Source organism: Nomia melanderi, chromosome 6 (genome assembly GCF_051020985.1).
Source record: "Nomia melanderi isolate GNS246 chromosome 6, iyNomMela1, whole genome shotgun sequence".
In the NCBI taxonomy this organism is placed as follows: domain Eukaryota; kingdom Metazoa; phylum Arthropoda; class Insecta; order Hymenoptera; family Halictidae; genus Nomia; species Nomia melanderi.
In genome coordinates, this window is record NC_135004.1 from 5,283,620 (window position 1) to 5,304,852 (window position 21,233).

The 21,233-nt window shown below is 42.4% G+C and overlaps 1 protein-coding gene across 1 annotated transcript in view; it reads right to left on the bottom strand.

Moving 5' to 3' along the window:
• LOC116427909 (lachesin) overlaps positions 1-21,233 on the bottom strand; it is a 48,759-nt gene that overhangs the window by 12,317 nt on the left and 15,209 nt on the right. The window contains exons 2-3 of the mRNA XM_031978759.2: positions 4,321-4,410; positions 2,040-2,161 (exon numbers count right to left, since the gene is read on the bottom strand). Coding sequence (XP_031834619.1) covers positions 2,040-2,161; positions 4,321-4,405 — 207 coding nt within the window. The 5' untranslated portion in view covers positions 4,406-4,410. The remainder of the gene's footprint in view (positions 1-2,039; positions 2,162-4,320; positions 4,411-21,233) is intronic.

Consider the following 21,233-nt stretch of genomic DNA (forward strand, 5'->3'; position numbering starts at 1 on the left):
AATACTAGATACAGAGAAAATAACATATGAATCTGTCATCATTTGAATAATTAAGTTGTTCATCTTTAGCTTTCGACTTTAGATGTGAAAGTTTGATATTGCCATTGCGGCGGAATTAGATCGTGTAGGTTTGAATTTTGTATAATGTATTATTAATACGTGATATATCGACAGGAAATGACTTTGTTTCTTAATGCACGTATGACTTCTTTTTGTGTCGGTAAATATGTCATCGATATTTCGTCAGAAAATGACGAATATTTATAATGAAAAAATGTTGAAGTGCGAAGCACCACTGTCGCCGACAGGAAGAGTCTCGAAAATTCCTGATTTCAATAAAACTTTTGTTAGATCGTATGTTGGCTCTGTAGGGGGTGATGCGGGGCGGGATGGAGTGGCTCAACGAGGCGGGACAACTTCAATCTGAAGAAACAGTGGAGGATCGCGCTACAAGTTCGAGTATCGCTATAAGTGAGAAGGAGCACAGACTTTTATTTAATTTAAGTATTCCATTGCAAACAATTGAAAACTTTTAATCGTTATCATTTCTCACCGTTTTCCAAATATTGACAAGATTAATTTGAGAAGCGTATCAGGTAGTCTGCAAACTTACAATCGTAGGAGTTCATACAAGCACAACATACGTATCTTTATTTCTCAAATCTTCAACCTACTTAATCTTTAATCAATTTTCGCTTACGAATCGTTTATAAGTGAAAAACCTCTGATGCAGAAAAATGACTAAATACAAAACGTGATTAGCAAAATCAACTTAACACTTCTAGCACTACCTTCGAAAGCTAACAGACATCCCGAAAGATTGACAATCATATTTCAAAAGCGAACAGAGAAACGCTCGCTGCGCGTAGGAAAGAACTGTTGTAGGAAAGGAAAAAGTGGTTACTTGGATCGGCAAAAATCAGGCCCATTCATGTTGTACTCCATATTAGCAGCGCTGATTTATATCCCCTCTCTCGTGGCGTCTTTTCTTCTCACACTGGATACTACCATCACGGAAGTAACATTCGGCGTCTCGCTTACTATCGCGGTACTATCGCTTTTTCCGTTTCTTTTGCCTTCTGTTCTTCCTCCCCTTCTTCTTCTTCTTCTTCTTCTTCGTCTTCTTCGTCTTCTTCCTTCGCCGCTGTACCTTCTCCCATCCCATCCTAAGAATCCGCGAAGACGAGATCTTCTGAACACGCGCCAAGAACGTTTCATCTCGCGATAGAAACGATTGTCGATTCGGTGGCTGGCAATCAAACTTGGACTTCTTCTCGAAAGTGAATTACTCGGCAGTTCTGTCCCACAAGGGGCTCTGGACAGGGCAGAAGGCTCCGCGGATCATGGAAAGTGCACACAGACATACGCACGTATAATACTTCATCATTATCAGCGCACAGCGTTCTGGTATCGTCGGTGAACGTGATTTGCTTACTACCTGATCGGATAATCCCATTTTACTATTGTTTTTAGCTGATGCCTGCGTTCCGAAGATACATTTTGAGATTGTACTATTCGTTCGCGACTTGATGTTGTCAATGCTCAGTTTTCACCTTCTTCGTCTGATCTTTTATGTTAATTTGCTATTCGTTGATACAGTAACACGTAAACAAAGGAAATTATCTTTTAAATAGTAGATGGACAATGCAAGATACTAAAGTTCATCGTGCGCCTTATTTAACACGTTGGACGCTGAACGATTTCACGAAACAAAATACGCAAAATGCAAGAAATGTAAATAAATGTAGCTAAATGAAATACTGCTAAATATTCTATGTTGTATTATTTATAGTATAGCAAATTTTTCGAATAATCATCGTTTAGTTTACATATATTTGCATTTAGAAAAATGACTGAATGTGACTCAAAAGACGATGCATTTACCTTGAAACCCGTAAACACAGACTTCACCGTAGTTGTAGGGGATACGCGACGCGATTGGTTTATGTCCATCGTTCGCGATTTAGGCCGCAGGCCGCGGATAGGGGCACGCCCTTAATCGACTTACTAATTACACACCGACGCATGGATGCAATTACCTTGTAAGATTGAAGATGATTAACGACGCAGGTGAAGGAGACGTCACGACCTTGAATGACCGTATGGTTCTCCAGGAGTGCTAGAAATTCGGGCTCCAGGTTCGACCTAGGCATCGCTCGACCTAGCCCAGTATAATTAACGATCGGAGAATTAACGACCCGGCAACTTTACATCTAATTAGCTTGCTTTACATTGTGCACTGGACCACTGCGATAACCACGTGCGAAGCGTAAAACTGAATGTTGCAGTGTGACAATACTGTAAAACTAAACTGTTCGAGCTTTCTAAAATGCTGCGTGAATGCACTATGTAAATTCTTTGTCTTCTATACGTCTTATATAGAATGTAGACATCGTATACTCTACATTTTTGATATAGGATATCGAAACTATAGACTCTATACTTTCGATATATCTGAATAATGTTTAAAAAAGATCGTTTAAAAAGCAATAACACCACACGACATCTTCAAAAGGCAGATCCCCGATAATTCATTTAATCACAGGAATATCTGACTACAACAGGTTCAGCTTTGCCCTCCATGGCTCGCTCGCCGGACAAATGTCACCCTCTAAATATCTACATACGGAATCTACATTCCTGGAAACCTTCCTCCCTCTCTCCTTCACTCTTTCAATTTCCCTTTCTACCTCTATTTCTCCGTTGGCCAACGCGCGTCCCTGCGTACCGATATTGATTTCCCTTAATCTCTACATCTCTTTTACCGATTGGCTTCATCTAGTTCGTCATGCATATCGGCCGCGCATATATTCACGGCAACAGTAGTAGCGCGCGGGGCAAAGTTATGGTAGCAATAATTCTTTTTCCGTTGGCCGCTCGCTCGCTCGTTCGGTCGCTGAGAGGTTCGCTAGTTTCCTCGTCGACGTGCGTTTTTTCGTCGCATGGCACGCGTGAACGTTGGGGTGGTTTCAGAAAAGAAGGAAACATATAATGAATCGCGAGAGAAGGAAAGAGGGCGATAAAGAGGAGGGTTCCGAGTAACTCGGGGTGTTTATTAACCGTGTCAGCGGGACTGACACGCGCTCTCCCCCGCGCCTTATTACATAATAATCGTCCGGCGCACGGTCCGACGACTCCGTACTAAATAAATTGAAACTGGTCGTCGCAACGTTTTTATCGACGTTCCGTACAGAGCAATTCGAACGCACACGGTCATAAGATTTACATTTCGCAGTGTATGCACCTCCCTGCCATATATGACATTAATGTCGCTGGAAATATCGCGCGGGCTGAATTACGCTTGTTTTTAATTATTCCTTTTCCGCGCCTGCGCGCCGGGAGGCGGGATATTGCTCAAAGGACGAGCGCTTGGAAGTAGGTTTTATTGTATTTCAAATTTAATAAACCCGAACTTTGAAGTGTGCATGAAATTTTTTCTCGACGCGTCAATGTGTCTTTCAGCGACCGGCGGAAACGAATTCTTGGATAAACTCGATTATCGGGGGTTGTTTGCCTCGCGACTGCGGCGCTGCTCTTAAAGACAGATGCGCAAGGCGTGAACGAACGAATGAATTACAGTTGTTCACAAACTACGAAATAACTATTACTGGTTTATGAACGTGTGATATACTTGTTAATTGAACTAGAACAGAACGTGATGATTTATCGGTCAATGAACTAATAAACGTAGTTGAAATATTAATCCTTCGAAGACGAGAATTCAAAGGGTTAATTTTTCCCCCGAAACACGTTACTAGCCCTTTTTATTAAACACACCGAACAATTTGATAAAAAATTAAACGAATCGCGCAGGTCGAGCGAAAGTGCAATCGAATCACCCTGTATGAATTTCGGGCAATTGACTTGGTCGAAATTTATTTGTTAATTTCATCCGAGGCAAGGACAATCGCGATTTTCGAGGTGTACATGTAATTTCCAGGTTGTTTCCTTTACGGGAATGCTTTTACGGGAAGCCCAAGACTTCCGATAGTGCTTTTAGAAGCATTTTATTTGATTCTTCTCGAAAAGTGGAGCAAAGAATCGCGGAGACGCGAAAAGGAGGGCGGGGGGAAGGGGATGGGCCCCGAGGAAAAAGTACAGCAAGATGCTATTACGGATACAACGGTGAAGATTCGTTCCTATCATTTTGTAGGGATTAAAAACTTGTAACTTTTGCTTCGTATTGCGGCCAATTGAAACTTCGCCGCGTCTCTCTGCGGAGCTTGAATCCCTCGTCCGCCCTGTCCCGTCGCGTCGTTTCATAATCGGGTGAAGAGTACTCGAGATCCCCGTGAAAAGGAAATGTCGTTTGACTCTTACCGAAACTCGAAGAAAGGAAAGCGGCGAAAAGGAAGCAAAGAACAATGTCCCGCGATGCCATGCCATAGAGTAGGCCATACGCCATGCGTACTGTAACAGAAATTACGGTCTCCGTCAGATACACTTGTCAGATGATCTTAGTTCCATTTTGTTAATAAAACTATACATTTTCAACGTTGAAAGTGTATACCATTTTATTAATGTTATTTTACAATGTAATAAAATGTTAATTCAATGTATTTCTTCGAGTTCTATACCACCGTTCTCGAACGTGTCCAATAATATTTAAATCAGGACTTCAAGATACCATGGAACTGCAGCTTGTATACTAAAGAATTCAAAAGCTGTTTACTTTACATAGCTTTCCAAGAAACTCCAAACGAAATGATCTTCCTGAAACCATAAATCCTCGTTGTCCCACCCTATAAACACACCTCCACGATCATTGAAACACTCCTCCCCTACTATTAACCCCTCCGCGTATTATTTACTTACACTACTGAGCTCATGTAACATTTTATTATCGACGATTTGAAAAAAATGCAACAAAATTGTCCACTCTACTTTAAGCGGAAATTTCATTTGAAAATAATACAGTGATAATAGCAAAATAGTTTTTTGCTTTGAGCTATTAGGCAATAGACGATATTGATTTTTGTTAAATTAATCTAGAAATTTTCATCATGAGTCTTACTCGTCATTATATGGTAAGGGGTAAAATACCATTAACCTCACAGAATCCAAATTTCATACCGAGCACAAGATCCGTAACACTCAATAAAGCCAATCTTGACTTTCTTGTCTCGCCGGCTGGTCGAAAAAACGGTGTCAATAAAGGTGACCAGTAAATAAGGCGCTGCGAAGAAAAAGCAAGAGGTAATCTAAAGGGGATGACGGGCGAAGTCGAGATATTCGCGACGTCGTCGAGGAACCGGCGGAGATCTGGCTTGGTTAGGGGATAGGCGACCGGGAAGGGAGGGCGGGAGGGTCAAGCTGAATCGCGTGAATATTAACTCGACAGTTGGTCGCCACATAAACGCCAACCGTTGATATATCCCGTCCTCACCCTCCCGTAGCCAGCACCGCAATAATACTCGAATGGTGGGTGGCTCCACCCCCAACCTCCGCTCTTCTCCCTTTTCAGTTTCTACCCTCCATTCGAGAGTATCCTCGATGACGCCCCACTCCGTTAGCCACGCGATACGCGCGCACACGTGTAACTTGCTCGTATATGCAGGGCTGATAGCGACACACACGTAACGCGCACGCGCGCACACTAATGCACCCCGTGAGACGCACACACGAGAGAACGTTTCCATGCACTTACAGCTCGGTCAAATGAAAATTTTACTCGTGCCGAAGGCTGGCCCTTTATGACTTCGGACTGGGTTCTCTTTGCATTGCCGAAAATTGCGTTGCGGCTGACGTATTTAACTTAAATAACCCCGGCGCGACCCTTCCGATGGCAGGGGAAAGGCAACGCGCCGAGGAACGTGTCCATTTATCAAATCGGACCGTAAGTAATAGTGTTCGGTGCAGCGGGAGACGAGGTGAGACGGTTACGATGTGTTTGCGTTCGGTAATCTTCCGCGTGATCCTCGTTTTGCTTGGAGTTGATCTGATTACACTTTTCGCCCGGTCGCGAGAACTGATTACATTGTCCAGCGAGGATTTTGTGTTGTGGTTATAGTGATCAGTTTCGTTGTTGCTCGCGAATTCGGAAGATTTTTGGGAGTTTGGTTCAAAAGAAGAATTTTGGGTTGGAAAATTGTTTATATACATTGCATAGATTCTGTCGAGTGATAGTATATATTTTTATATTATATTGGAAATGTTTAAGTGTGTTTAAATAGTGTTTATAGCGTGTATAAAGTTTATTTTCAGAAAATACTGAAAAATATTAAACGAAAGGATGAGAAAATATGTTTCTAGTAATATGAAGTTCTTCCGAAAAATTGCTGAATTTCTGATAATTCCTTGAGTTATCATTCGAAATTCAAAAGGCGAATCATCGTGCAGCTGTCATTATTTATAAGATCTGTTATTTATCGTAGAGTGAAATGAATACGAATGGACAACGAAACTAAAAGAAACAGTCGTATTATTCCGAGTACGCCGATACATTGAATTTCCAATGTTTACATTGTACAATTAATTGCTTGCACATGCAATCTCCGTCGGTGTACGCCGGCGTTGCAGTGGAACCGCCTGTGGTTAAGCTACCATCGACCGCGTTATAACATTCATGATTTTGCAATACGCAGAAACTTTTATTGGGCTTGATCAGAGCTTCTCCCTTGCATTTACTTTTTCACTTAACTATTACAACGCGGGACATTTAAATGGCCTCGAGCTTAATACGCCAAGAAGGAAAAAAAAAGGTAGGAGGAAGGTGGTGGATGAAGAGTAAGTTTAATATAGTTTCGGTCTTAATTAAATATTACAAGCAACCTGCAAAGTGGCTGGCAAAGTTGTATCTGCAATTAACTCGAATATCCCCATGAACAGATGGAATAAAATATTCACTACTTCGAAAGTACTGTCACTCGTGCAGTACGCTTAATTGGAAAATAATAGAACTCAACGGTTTATCTACGCCACAGCTATTTTAACAGCAGGTTTATCTATTGTACAGTTTCTCTTACTGTTACCAGAAAAAGTAATGTTCGTTCATTATATCTTCGAAATTAGAGGATTCAAAACAGTCAGTTAGGATACATATAACGGCGTTAATCAAAACAGACGTAAACGTTTTCCAGATAAGGTTTATAAAATTCAATGTGCGTTGAATTGATCCTTAAACCTAGCGTTAATAGACTTTCCAGTTGGTTATAATGTTACATTACAAAGCAGTCTTATAACTTTCATTGAACGATAGTCCTATATAATAACTAGATTACACTAAATTGCAAATTCAGATTCACAATTGCTCTTGCTATTGAAAATTCGATTAGAAGGTCCTCGTGTATTGATTGTTAGTAAATTGATTAATCTTCGAGAGACTGTTCAATACCTACATGATATGTCTACATTCTCGAAATGCCAGTGATTTTTCACGTGGGACGATCAACAAAAGTTACGGGACGGCGAATTAGCTTGCTTACATGCATATTCTCCGTTAAACAGTGCCGTGAAAGCGTATCGTGTTTCATCGGGACCAGTGACTGTATTTCTAGCCAGCGTACAAGCCGGTCAAGTGCCGTCAACTGCTGTTTGTTACCACTTTTCCGTTGTTTTTACAATATTTACAGGAGAACAGGGTCCTAACCGAGACAGCAGGGAGGAAAGCTTTTAGCGATTACACTTTCCCTCCGCGCTCGCGTGCGCTGGTCCTGCAGAACGGAAACACAACGACTCCACGTAGTCAACTGTACTTTATAGTTCCGAAGTGAACGGGACAGTTTATTATTATAGATAATACGAATTAATGATCCTAAAACTAGGCATTAGAGGCTGAACGTATACGCGCACGGTAAGCTACTTTCGGCCTCTAAGTAAGCAGATGCTTCGGTACAGGCAGTAAATACTTGGACTTGCAAATGGAAATGTCGAAATATCTCTTTTTTCTCGGTCGTTTAATCTCATAAGCAGATGATTTAGAGCTTGTTGTGTATATAGGCTTGGATTTGTGAATGGGAACATCGACCTATAGTAGAACCTCTATTATTCGATAGGATAAAATAGCTTGAAATGGAAGCTTGAGAAGTTTGTTGCATTCGTAAAATTCGATCATATGTATTTCGAGGTGTCATATAAGAGTCTAAATAGCTCCAAGGTTCCAATTTATCCTAGACAAGACAGTTTAGGTAAAATAACGGCTCAGTTAATTAAGGTCTTACTGTACAGAAAGATTTCTATTTTTTAGTCGTTTAATCTGCTAAGCCAGCAGGTAAATTAGAACATTGTATATGTATTGGATTTGCAAATGAAAACATTGAAATATTTCTTTTTCTTTTTTGTTCATTAGTTTTGGGAACAAAAGGTCTAGTGCCAAGCGCTGAAACTTTATTCGCTAATATAGTATCATTATCCGGGAAGAGTATTCGCGCTCGGCCCATAGCAATTATACTAATCCATTGTTCAGCTATAAACCATCGTTGAAATTATGACTACATTTATGGAACACGTCGTATATATAGTATTCTGAGCACGATATTTCTTGAGGAAGCAATTTAAATTTGTTGTGGGATATAATTTCTGTCAGATCATTGGCGATACTTCATGCGCTGTGTAAACAAAATTTACAATTTTAATGTACCATATTAAATAGGATTTGATGATTCATTAACCTTTTCCGTTCGAGCGTCGCGACGCGTCGGCTACACTTGACAGCCATCAAACGCACACGCCGACCGACGAGTACTGTACCGACGCGGTTAAATGTGCACTACCGATCGAATGAACGAAACATAAAAGTCAATCCGAATTAATGGCGTTTATATACTCTATAATCGCTGAGAAATTGCCCGATGGTGTCATTAGCAGTGAACATGTTGACGTTTTACGTAGCCAATCCCGGTAGTACTTCCTTTTCAATTATCTTCATAAATATTTTTCGTTATTTTTATTCGTATTTTCGTTTCATTGTTTAAATATTCTTTCTCCGTAACACCCTTAGAAAGGGGAATAATTCCTTTAACTCTCCTTGACAAGCACTATAACTATTTAAATCTGTTACAGAGCATTTTTGAAAATATTAAAAAATTTTCTTATAAAAATGAGAATTATCTATTGGATTCTTAAATACTAGAAAAAAAGAAAATATTGATTTTTCATTGTTCAAATAGTTAATTGCTTCGTTTGAAACCTTCAATTCTAAATAATAATTCTAACCCAGACCTATCTAACATCCCTAATACAGTAGCGCAAGATCTAAAATATTAAAATCACTGAACGGTAGCAACAAACCCTTTCCATTCATCACTAGTTTCATCATAAGCATTCCCTCCTGATTCAAGCGACCAACCAAGTTACCTTTTTAAGAAGTCGAAGCAGTGCTAATTACACGTTTCATACGGCGCGTAATTGCTTTAATCGTCCTGCGAGCCGAATCGCGGCCCATTAAAGGTTCGGGATCGCATGCCGTGCGCCGCCGTTTATACGGAACAGGAATATAATTAAATGCGGAACAGTGTCGCGCGGATCTTTTGAATATCCGTCATTAGCCGCGCCGCGGGGGATTAAACATCGAAACACTAATTTCCGTGGCCGGTCGTACCGACGTGCATTTCCGGATCCGTCCAAACGGCGTGGCGCGCCTCGTCAGGTATTATGGACGCGTGTCCGAGAATTGCGCGGCGTGTGCGCTTATTACCGCGAGAATAACAGGCAACGAGTGCATCTCGCCGAGACTCGAATGAACCTCGTTCCGTTGATCACCCGAAGGAGGCCGGACGTGGCCTGTGTGCCAAAAGCGTCTTTGGTTCTCCATAAATTCAGTCCCGTTCTGAATGTCAGCCTGGAATTATCCTTCTATGCATAATTACCGGGTCCAATATCAATACTTTAATAAACACGCGGCGACGGCGACCGGGACACGTGAAACGTATTCCATCTGATTTGAACGTACCGCACGTGCCCGTCGTGCTGGAAATATCCGACGATATTTTTAACGATACGATTGATCCTTCAATAAACAATTCGTTTGTTTATCGTTTTCTCGATGTCCGATAATTAGAATCACGATTCCGAAGTATGTAGCGATTAATATTTCGAAATCCATGGTTGTAAAAGTCTTTAACGAGGTTAAGTAGATCGCGAATTTTCGTACACTTATTTATTTATTTATTTATTTATTTATCTATTTATCTATTTATCTATTTATCTATTTATCTATTTATCTATTTATCTATTTATATATTTATCTATTTATCTATTTATCTATTTATATATTTATCTATTTATCTATTCGTCTATTCGTCTATTCATTTATTCGTCTATTCGTCTATTCGTCTATTCGTCTATTCATCTATTTATTTATTTATTTATTTATTTATTTATTTATTTATTTATTTATTTATTTGATGGGTAGATGCCTTGTAGTATAAAATAGAAAGAGATAAATGAAGTGTAAGGAATTTACAAAGCAAAAATTTTACGATATAATACGGTAGATAATAAAAGAAAAAACAGAATAGAATTAAATTTGAATTTTTAAATTTTGCCCAGCAATTAGCCTTTTAATAGAAATTTTAAAGCTATCAAAATTTCCGAAAAGTATATCGATTTGATTGCTAAATCTGTTATCTTCTGTTCATATTCTGATCATTGAATTAAAAAATGCTTCTGAAAAAGTCGATCTTAAAAATTAGTGGCCTTCGAGTGGATCTTATACGAAGAAAGAGGTGCATAATAACTTATGAGAAAAATGGTGTATAATTGCGAGAAATACAAGTAATATGAGAGAATAAAATATTCAAAGTGTAGTGTCTTTTCTCATCGATATTGTATTTTTCGAAATATGTTGTGAAAATTTGAATTCCGGTATAGATCCGTGGTGTAATGATACGACATAATAGAAAAGTGTAAATGAAATACGACAGTGACTTTGTGATTCCCCGATGTTTAACGGAAGTATTTAATAAGGTAGTAATAAAGATACAGCAGCGTAAAGAGAATGCAAAGTAATTAAAGAAGAACGAAACTGCGGTGGAAGACGAAAGATAACGCGCGAAAGGAAGAACTACAAAGGATCGTGCGCAGGAAAATAGGGTAAAAGTCGCATTAAAGTGCGGAAGAAGGAAAACAAGTAAATAAGTAAATACCTTACAGCAAGGTTATAAAAGAGAAAAAGAAAATGAACCTGCGTAAATGCATACCAGCACAGCAGCAACGAAAAGGAACGTACTTACTTTATACAACGTTTACTCGCCGCGATCACCGATCCAATCATTTCAAACAATATCGAAAAGTGAATCACCCATAACAACAGTCCTGCGCTGTTTCCAAGTATAAAAACATCTTCACAAAAACAAAGTAACGCCAAACAAAACGAGAGGAAACGAACGTAACGTAACGAAAATGGAAAACGCGATTGGGTCGGAAGGGACCCGAACAGTGTGCCAGTACTAATAACACTGTACATCGTAAAACGACTTTGTCCCTCGTACGCGGCGTAGTGGAAACAAAAAAATTCCCGCGAAAAAATCCCACCGTTCCAAACAGAAAAGTTCCCGCAACGTAGACTCCGCCATTTTCCCGCGCCTCGGCACTGAAGAACGCAACCCGACTTCCGTGCTCATCACGCACTCGTTAACATTAACTTCCCTTATCCCGGCCAGCGAACCGTCTCAGGCCATCCCGGATATTTTCGTCGTTATTATTGTTTATAATGATTGCGCGGGCAAAAGCGGAGCGTATTTTTGCCCGTCGGACTTAATTCCCGCCGAATCGGCGGCGTCCACCCCCGCAGGAAGCATACTAGAGCTGGCAACCTTCTTCGAGGTCTGCTCCGCGTCGTATAAAACGCGTCTGGAAAGCTTCGAAGCCTGTTCGGGAGGTCTTAAACGTTCGGAGCTTAACCGACACTCACGCCAGGCACCGCACACCAAGCCTCGGATACCGAAAGGAAAAGCAAAGGTGGTGAAGGGGGAGAAGGAAGAAAAAAAATGGAAAGGGAAGTTCCGTTCTTTCCGCGCCGAGAAAGGGCTCGTCTTTCCTCTTCTTTACGCTCCTCTGTCTGTTACCTTCTTCCTACCCTTTCGTCTTTCCGCTGTTCTTCAGCGGCCCACCCCTTCTTGGCTCCCCGAACACGCATACACGTAGGTAGGTACATACTCGTGCACGCGCGAGCTTCCAGTTCCTCGTAGGAGCGCCGGTAGACTGACTTCTGAAGGCGCGAGAGGAAATAGGAGTCGGTACACGGCTTCGTATATCCGTTCATTTTACCAGGTTTGCTGTTGGTGCTATTACTTTCGAGTTTTCCGCCTTCTCCTCGGATCCGCCGTCTTCTTCGTCGTTTCCCTCAGTCCTCTGCGCGTTCTTATTTCTGCTCGGCGACTTGGGTTTCGTGCGTGTCGTTGGAGATGGGAATGGTAGTTCTGTATGGGAGATGAATTTGTGTTGGTCTGGTTAATTAGGGTAATTAGATTTAGGAGACATTGATTTTGTTTTAATCGTTGGATGACGATTGGATCCATGTTGGTGGACGCTTCAGTGTATTGGGATTGACAAGAAGGTTCTAAATTTTATGTTTCTTTATGAGAATGGTTGAAATGGATAAGACGAGGTACTCTTTTTTTAATGATTCGTTTGAAATCGAATTGGGAGATTAAATCGATCGGAATGAAACCAAAGCAAAGAATAATTAGAGATGTCTGAAACAAATGGCTTTAGAATTTCTTTTGCTCAACATTTTTCTTTGTTATCCTTTGCCGATGGAATCATTCATCCACCGAAATTGATCTTGACGGCTACAAGGGAGAACGTGAAATACTGGGAACACCTAAAACCTCGAACCGTAGCAACGAGTGAATTTCTATTTAAAAACTTGCTCATGCTCCCCGTCGGACGTTCCTGTCGAGTTCAACTCCGGTTTGAGAAAGCTCCTTAGCTCGTCGAGTCCCCCCAGGTTCCTTAGCATTCAGCTAATCTTCTCACCGGATTTACTCTCGAGTCGCTGGTTTTTGCGACCTTGCGCAACCCCGCCTAAATAAACATCCCTTGGAATCTTTCGCGACAAGAAACGTATCCGTTTCCGTGTCCATCCATGCGATTGGCGGCTCGATTTTCCTCGATTTCTCGTTTTCTTTCCCTGTTCCCGTTTCTCCTGCACACTTTTACTTTCGCATGCTCTCTCTATCTCTCTTTCTTCCTTTCACATTTCCACGCCGTTTTGCTTTTTATCCCTTACAGTTTAATCCTTTTTGTTTTCCTTTCCTAATTCATTATTCACTCATTCTATTTTTCTCGCATATTTACACTCTCTTCTTTCTTTTTCCTGTACATGTATTCTTTTATTTTCTCTCTTTCTCGTACATTTATTTTTCTTTCTTTTTTCTTACTCGCTTCAGCTACTCTCTTTTCTCTCCTCCTTTCCGCGCATTTGCTCCCTACTCTTTCCCCTTCCTCGCGCACTTACTCCTCCGCCCTCTTTCACGGCACGCGCACTCTTTTTACCGTTGTCTATCTCCCCGTACGCACAATGAATCCTTTGCAAGAAAGCGTCGGGAGGTCAAAAGCTGACGCGACGCGACCGGCGACAGCCGTACGGCTGTCCGCAAAACCCGTGACAAAGTGTTACTAACTGGTAATTCGATTCGACTGCGATTCGAGTAACTCCCGATGGATAATGCCCGCGCTCTACTCCGTCGGCGTTACAGTACGTACCTCCATTAGGCCAGTTTACACGGTGCACTTACCACGCTGCACCGCGGCGCCAGCTAAATACCGCATTCAAACTATCCTGCGAATCAGGCATTTGGTTAATACGACTTAAGTAGCTGTCCCGATCGATTTTAGGGCCGTCTGCGCGGAGGGGCACGCGCGATCCTGAAACAGAACGATGTTCCGCGATGAGGGGATCGTCCGCTGCGTCGGGACGCAACGATGCAAACGTTCTTGCGGCATTAACCACTAACTAGCTGTGTGAAATTGTGAGTTGCTCGAATCGATTTTGTCTCGACAAATTGCGGGCTCGGTGCATGTTCGAACACTCTTGACCGTTACTTTGTTCCGAACAGTGATCTACTAAAGACTGTGCAATTCTGAAAGTTTGAGAAGTTGGACGAAGGTAGGGTTAAATGTTGCGTTCAGCGCGGGAGAACGGTTCAACTATGTGAAAAATATTTTAATGCAAGTAGGCTGGAATCGCTGTCAAACTTCTTGTTCCTTTCTTTTTTATTCAATGTTCGAACCGAGAAACTGTCGAACCATTCTTGGGTGCAGGAACAAAGTTCGAGCGCTGCGTGTACGCTGAAGTTAATTTGTGGTTGGTACTAGCAGGTAAAAAGTATTCGAAGATTGTATTGAATTTGATGAAAATTACTGTTACTATTGTTACTGCTTACTTACTAGTGATATTATTCATAAATAATAAAACTAATGACCATATGGCCAATCGTTCCTGCAGTGAACGTGTGATACAAACCGAGACCCGGCTACAATGAAATCGACACAGAACTTGTAATACGGTTGCACGGCTATACCCAAGTAGAAACAGCAAGGCACTAGTCGGACTCCTCAGAACTCGCAACCGAAGCGCAGGGAGCCTCGCCCGACGAGTTTCCAAATTCAATTTTCTCATAAACGAACTCACCTGCGGGAAAGTACACTTTATTCCCTCGTACTTTTTACTTTTCTCCTGTTTTTTTTTACGTGCAGGGATCATTTTCCGCTCGCTGGCGCTGGTTCCGCTCCCCTCTGTACACATCAAACACTCTGGCGAAGGAAATTGACTCGGATGAATTCGCGGACGCCTACCGGGGGCGAGGCGTGCTGCCTTACGTGTTTGGAAATGTTAGTTTCCAAACTGACCGAATCCCCATTTTTGTTCACAGATACTATTTTCGAATTTCCAAGACAATATTATGGCGTGTAAGGCTATAGGGTAGCTAACAATGTGTACATTATATACGTTGTTAGCTACAAACAAATTGTAACTCCCAAGATAATAGCGTAGCTTTCAAGGTAATACTTAGTTCTCAAGGTGATATTGTAATTTCCCAGGTGATACCGTAGTTCTCAAGACAATGCTATGGTTTCCATTCCGATACTGTAGTTACCAAGGCGATACTGTTGTTCCCAAAGCAACACTATATGTCCCAAGAGAATACTACTGCTCCCAAAGCAACACCATAAGTTCCAAGGCGATACCTGCGTTTCCAATAATCACGTATCAATGCAGTTTTCACTTCCTAAAACAACGCTACAGATCCCAAAGCAATACTATTGTTCCCTAGCTGACCACAAGATCCGCTCTTAACAACCACAGTTCCCATGCATACGAGACATCTTAACCAACCTACATTTTTACTCCTCATCGAACAATCAGCGCGTGATACGAACGACGAAACTCCTTTGGTATATTCATTCGACGACTCCCAGTGATCTGGGAAAGTGCAACTGCAGTTTCCACTCTCCGTTCTCTAGCCCGCCCGCCCCGCAGCCATTCAACCCTCTTCCGTCCCGTTTCCTTTCCCGTTCCTTTCGCGCCCGCGGTTCTCGCTTTCTCGTACTACTCGTTAGCGTGCCGAAAAGCGGGGCAAGAAACGGGGGTGGAAGGAGGTGGAAGGGGGATCCGACTATCGATGCGTCCGAGAATCGTGCCGGAAGCAACAACTTCCTCGAGTTCAGACCCGAATCCGATAAGTAGGCGGGCGGGCACGTCGCTCTATCGTTATTGCGGAACGTTACTGCTCGCAGTAAAGGGCGCGCTATTTAATCCCTGCGAATTCGAACCGGTCTGCCTCTCGTCTTCGGCTATAGCGATCGCGCACCGGGAACGCCGCGCTGGGGGTCGCGGCACTGGACTTGTAGGGCGGATCGATCCGTTAACACATTGTTGAACTACTAAGTAATCGCACGACCCCGGGTACTTTCTGGATTCGATTTATGGAATGTTGCAATCTCGATTGGTAAGTCGCGATTAGCCACTTCGCGTGCGGAACTTACATTTTGCTCGAGAAAGAGAAACTTCTTCTAAGGAATGGTTGTATACTTCCGGGAACACTAATTTTTTCATTTACTTTTTACACAAGATTGAAGGTAGAAATATGAATTACGTTTAATTGTCTCAAGATGCATTCTGTCGCACTATCATAAGTAGAAAATAATAGATGGGAAATATCATTTTATATATTATATAACATTTAGTAAATATATTTATATGAATTCTGGAATTACTTTCGACTCACCGAAACGATTAATGGAAGGAAGTAATCTGCATAAAAATTCACAGTCTAATAATCACTGGTTTCCAGTGATGCGATTGTAGCGAAGAAGCAACAGCGTGCAGCAATAAATCTTGGTTTATACAGTTTTCATTTCGTTAAAGAATTCCCGTTCCCGTTCCCGTCAAAGAGTTCTATATGTACCGACCTCCACAATGCGACAGGGGGGCGGTTGTAAATTGTGCCCATTCCGACGTCGATCGTTCTTGTGCCCCGTACTCGGTTTGTCGAAAAGACCCGGCGACTTTATCATCGATTAAAACGGTGGCTCAGCGCGGGCTAAAAGCCCGGTCGCACGCGTGACCGTATCGGAACGCTTGAAATTCCGCGCGGGAATCTCGTAAAACTTTCTATAAGCCATTAAGGGACGTTCGGTCAATGGGAAAAAAGTTTACGTCGTATGACGCGCGAGAACGGGTCCAGAACGGGATCGTTGCCGTCCGTCATCGGGGAACGCCTCGAACGTGATTTCGAAGTACAGCGTTGCTCGTTTAATCCATTCGCGCGGGAGTATGGAAAATATACCCCTATCGCGAGGAATGTTCTTTCCACCATTCCGGTGTCGGAATATTTCGAGGTGTGAAAGAATTCTAATGATAATTTCTGTTATTTGTGAGCCATAAATGTAAAGAAGCAAGTACTTGACGCGATAAAGTAACATCGTGATGTCTTTATGGTAATGTAACTTGTGAAGAACTGTCAACATTAGAAGTATCGAATAGCGGAGGCAATTCTTTAATTTCTTATCAAAGTGTCAAACTTTCAAATCGTAAAAGAACCCTTTTCAAGATTATGAAATGAGAAACTTTGAACGGTTCAGTTTTGATTTGTCCACTAGTTCTAGCGTTGAAGCTCTAGTGTCAAAGAATTGAAAATTTCCAATATTTCAGCTTTCTCCTACGAGTCGACTAGTTCTACCTTTAAAGCTTTACCATTAAATTTTTAGTGCCAAGAAATTTAACACACCCAATGTTTCAAATTTCCCCTGCAGGTCCATCGGTTTTATCCTTAAAGCTCCGATAGTTCAAATTTCCCCACGAAACAATGAAAACAGGCCGTTCATCGCATTACACAAAGTTTCAAATTGCAGTTCCGGGTGCGCGAGTTAAAACGTTGCGCGCGAAAGCCGCAACTTGTTTCCGGCTAGGCCAGTTGATGTGGGTCAAAAGCGGCCCTGCATATCCGCATCAATGTCAATACATCCGTTTTTCTGAGGGGTTAATCAGCGTCACAGAAAGCAGCCCGTGGTCGGCCCCATCGTCCAGAAATAATTTCCACTTTGCCCGCGTGCGGTAGGGTCGCGCGATTGTGCACCGGCCCATTCACGGATCAAACTCCCGGATTGCTCGAACTGTTGCATTCTGGGAAACAGAAGGACGGGGCCTCTTGGCACCGCGTCGCAGTGTCCTCTGCCCGCCTCGTTAACGAAACGGGTCGTCGTCGATGCGGGACGGACGACGGGTCGGTGAGATTTTTCACACTCGCGCGCCGTGTCTCTTCCTCTACGCGGGGAGCTACTAATTAGCGCTGGTGTGCGAACGCGCGCGCGCGATACAAAAAGGGTGTTCGCCTAACTTCCACAGAGAAAATTCTCGCTTTATTAAATTTTCCGCCGGAACCCTCGATCCGTAAGGGGCCACTCGAAAGCAATTTTATCTTCATCCACGTTACTATACGCCGCCGTAAACTAATGGCCGTAGGATAATATTTCATTTTTGACGAGATATCGCGAGCCGCCGACCGGGGGAAACGTTTAAATTGATCGTGCTGCCCGTTCATACGCGCCCCCACCCACAAGCAAATGATTGCACGATCATTCGAGTACGACAGGGTATTCGGGAGATTAAAAAGATTCCTTGGGTCCGGGGAATTCGATGTGAAAGTGTGCAAGGTTCGATTGGATAATTTATTTTTATTGGTGCTCAATGGGAATCTTTAGTAAGCGACTGTGGTTATACGATTCAATAGAAGTAACAGTTACACGAGTGTCGATAAATTTTCTTTAACCAACACAGTTAGGAATGGAACCACAAACAAGAGACTTTAATGTTCACTGTAGGATTTCATTTATTTATTTCCTTTTGAAACATTTAAGCAGGCTTGTTTTAAGAACAAAAATTTAAAATATACCTGTACTTTTCAAAGTGTTAGAACATTTACCAAACAGGAACTTACCAGCTTTTATAAAGAAAATTTCCAAAGTATATCTAATCCAAATCTACACACAGACACGCCTTTAATTCGGATACAGGAGAACTGTACTGTAAAATTCAGTTACGAATAGTACAATGTTTAGACCAGAGGTATTTGTGTTTGACGCGGGATCTCAGGACAGTTCCAAAACCGTAGCGAGAGCGGAGCTGTTTAACGACGAGCGTATATGCAGTCAGCGGTCAAGATGCACACCCGAGACCGTCGCACAGCCACTAATCTTACTCGTGGTTCATGATGTTTCTCGTAGATTCAATTATGACACCGGTCCGGGGGCAGCAGCGGATGCATAGCGCAGCAAATTCCCTAGGAGTCCGGGGATCCTTCAGTTCAACGGGAAACGAAGTTATCCCGCGTCGCGAAGAAGCTTACGGTCGTTGACAGGAGAATCGGTCGCCGATGAAAATATTTGCTTATCGAAGGAACCGAACGGAACGATCCGAAAGATATTCGTCGGTGTGTACACCCGTGGTTTTGTTTGCTGTAATAGGCACTCACGTTAAATTTTCACTGTGATCAACATCTAAGCTGAGTTTCCTCTGCGATCAACATTTAAGTTGAAATTTCGTTGCGATCGACACCTAACTTATTATGGAATCAAAAGTAACACTCAATTCGATGTTTCTGAACGGAACTTCACGACTCTCCAGGTACAACACGCAATCAAGATTCAATGGAATTTTAATTTTATTCGAGACCCGGAAGCAGTGTTAGTAGGACGAACTAGTTTCTATTTGATTTTAAAAGTAATTACCTGACGAGAACGCGAAGCATTGTAGTCTCTACCGTCCAGCGAAATAATTACAAACCGGGAAAATGCTTGATCCATAAAACCGCTCGTTATACACGAATCAAAGCAAAGGAAACAGTAAAATATTACTACGTATCGAAACAATGAACAAACAAAAGAAAACATAAAAATATAATAATTTCCTTTCTATAACCAAGGAACACTCAAATTTTTATCTACATCGTATAAACCTGTCAAACAAATTAATTAACACGCAACGTCACATACGTACCTGAACCAATCGAAAAATCGCTAAATCATTATAAAACACCCCTCCCCCATTATTTCCATCCTCGCAGAAATCACTGATAAAAATCTACATCCCCTGAAGCGTCCGCAGTAACCACGATTTCAAGATCTCCATCCGCCCTGTCCGAAAATCCGATTGAAAACAGCCGCGGCCATCTTCTGTGGATTAACCGAGGGAACCGCATCTGTCCAGAGGCGGGGACCCAAGCATTCTCTCCCGGCGAGGACAGATATTACACGGTACGTGTCCACGAGATTGATAATCCTCGGAAAATCCTCGGGACCCCGGTCTCAGTTTACGCGCAACAAGGAAACCCGTGTCCAAATCGGCGTCCAGTAATGCCATCAATCTTGTTTGACTCACTTCCGGGTCGACCTTGATCGGTCGCGCAGCGAGCTTCTGCGCCCCCGTACAGGCTATCAATGACTACGGGGTGCGGGTGAAGGAGGCTGGCCCGTGTCGTTGTCAGCGATCGCGCGCCTCATTTCCCTTGATTCAATTTACGATGTGACGGAAGTGCATAAGTGAATTTCGTGCCGGTCGGCCGAGCCGGTAATATTTTCTGCGCCACCCCCTAGCTCCGCCGATACCCGTGATGGTGGACACGGCGAATGCAGCTGAAGAGAATCGTTCCGAAAGTCGAAGATGGCTCGAACTACCCCGTTTGGGCTGTCTGTGCCCGACGATTGCTAGCTCGTCTACGATGGTAATAGTAATAGTCACGGTGGTGGTGGTAGCGGTGGCGGCGGCGCTTTAGAAAGCTCGAGGAAAGCGAAGTCAAGGTGGGAGCCAACTTTACAGACAGTTTCAACCACAATCCTTAAGTTCCATCGTTCCGTGGGTAATGTAAGCTAGAACGCGCGGACCCCGTGCAAACCTAACTGCGGCTATTATTCCGAGAGGCAGCCTGCCGCGCATCGATAGTCAATTTGCCGTTTCTGCGGGTACGTACCGCGAGCAGCCGCCGCCGACCGACCGATACATGACCGGAAGATCGAGCTGAACGGGTATTTCCCGGGTCACGACGTCTGATATTGCCCGATCTACGAGAGTTTTTGTCAAATGTGTCTCTGATCGCGGCTCTTCTACCTTCCCTACCGGGATTAGTGCTCTTGCTCTTTGATTATCTTTTACAATCTTTGCTGCGGATGTTTAGAGACTGGTCAGTTTTTTTTGTTTTTAAAAAAGGTCACTGTTCTTTTTTCAATTTATTTGATGTATTTGGAGATCTATGCATTTTTTGGAGCTCGGGATAGAATTGTTATTTGTACATTGGAACCATTTGTATGATCATTTCAGTACATGTGATCTTTTGTCTGTAGAGAAAGTTGAGGATAACCAACTCCATAAAAAAAATTATTAACATAGATGCATGTGACCACTGAAAACAATTGAAAATATAAACACTTGATGTAAATGAGATTAGGACACCTTATCCCGAATCACTGATATGAATTTCTCGTAATATGACATTGCAGGTGATATCAAGATGATTGATAAAATAATCTAGAATAACATAAAGAAGTTTGTTAAAATGGTAACTGTTCACTTCAGTGCATTTCTACGCGCGATAAACAAATCCGGCTCCGTTTATGCTCTGTAAAATCGTATCTCGAAATTTATATCAGAAAGCCATTAATTTAAAAGACACTTGAGACCCATCATTTATACACCGCAGAACATTTTTTAATTCCCGGGAACGTCGGCCGGTGAATTTTCTCGATATTATCGCGATATTAGCAGCCTGCAATTCCCTTGGAGATTTGTAGTTAAC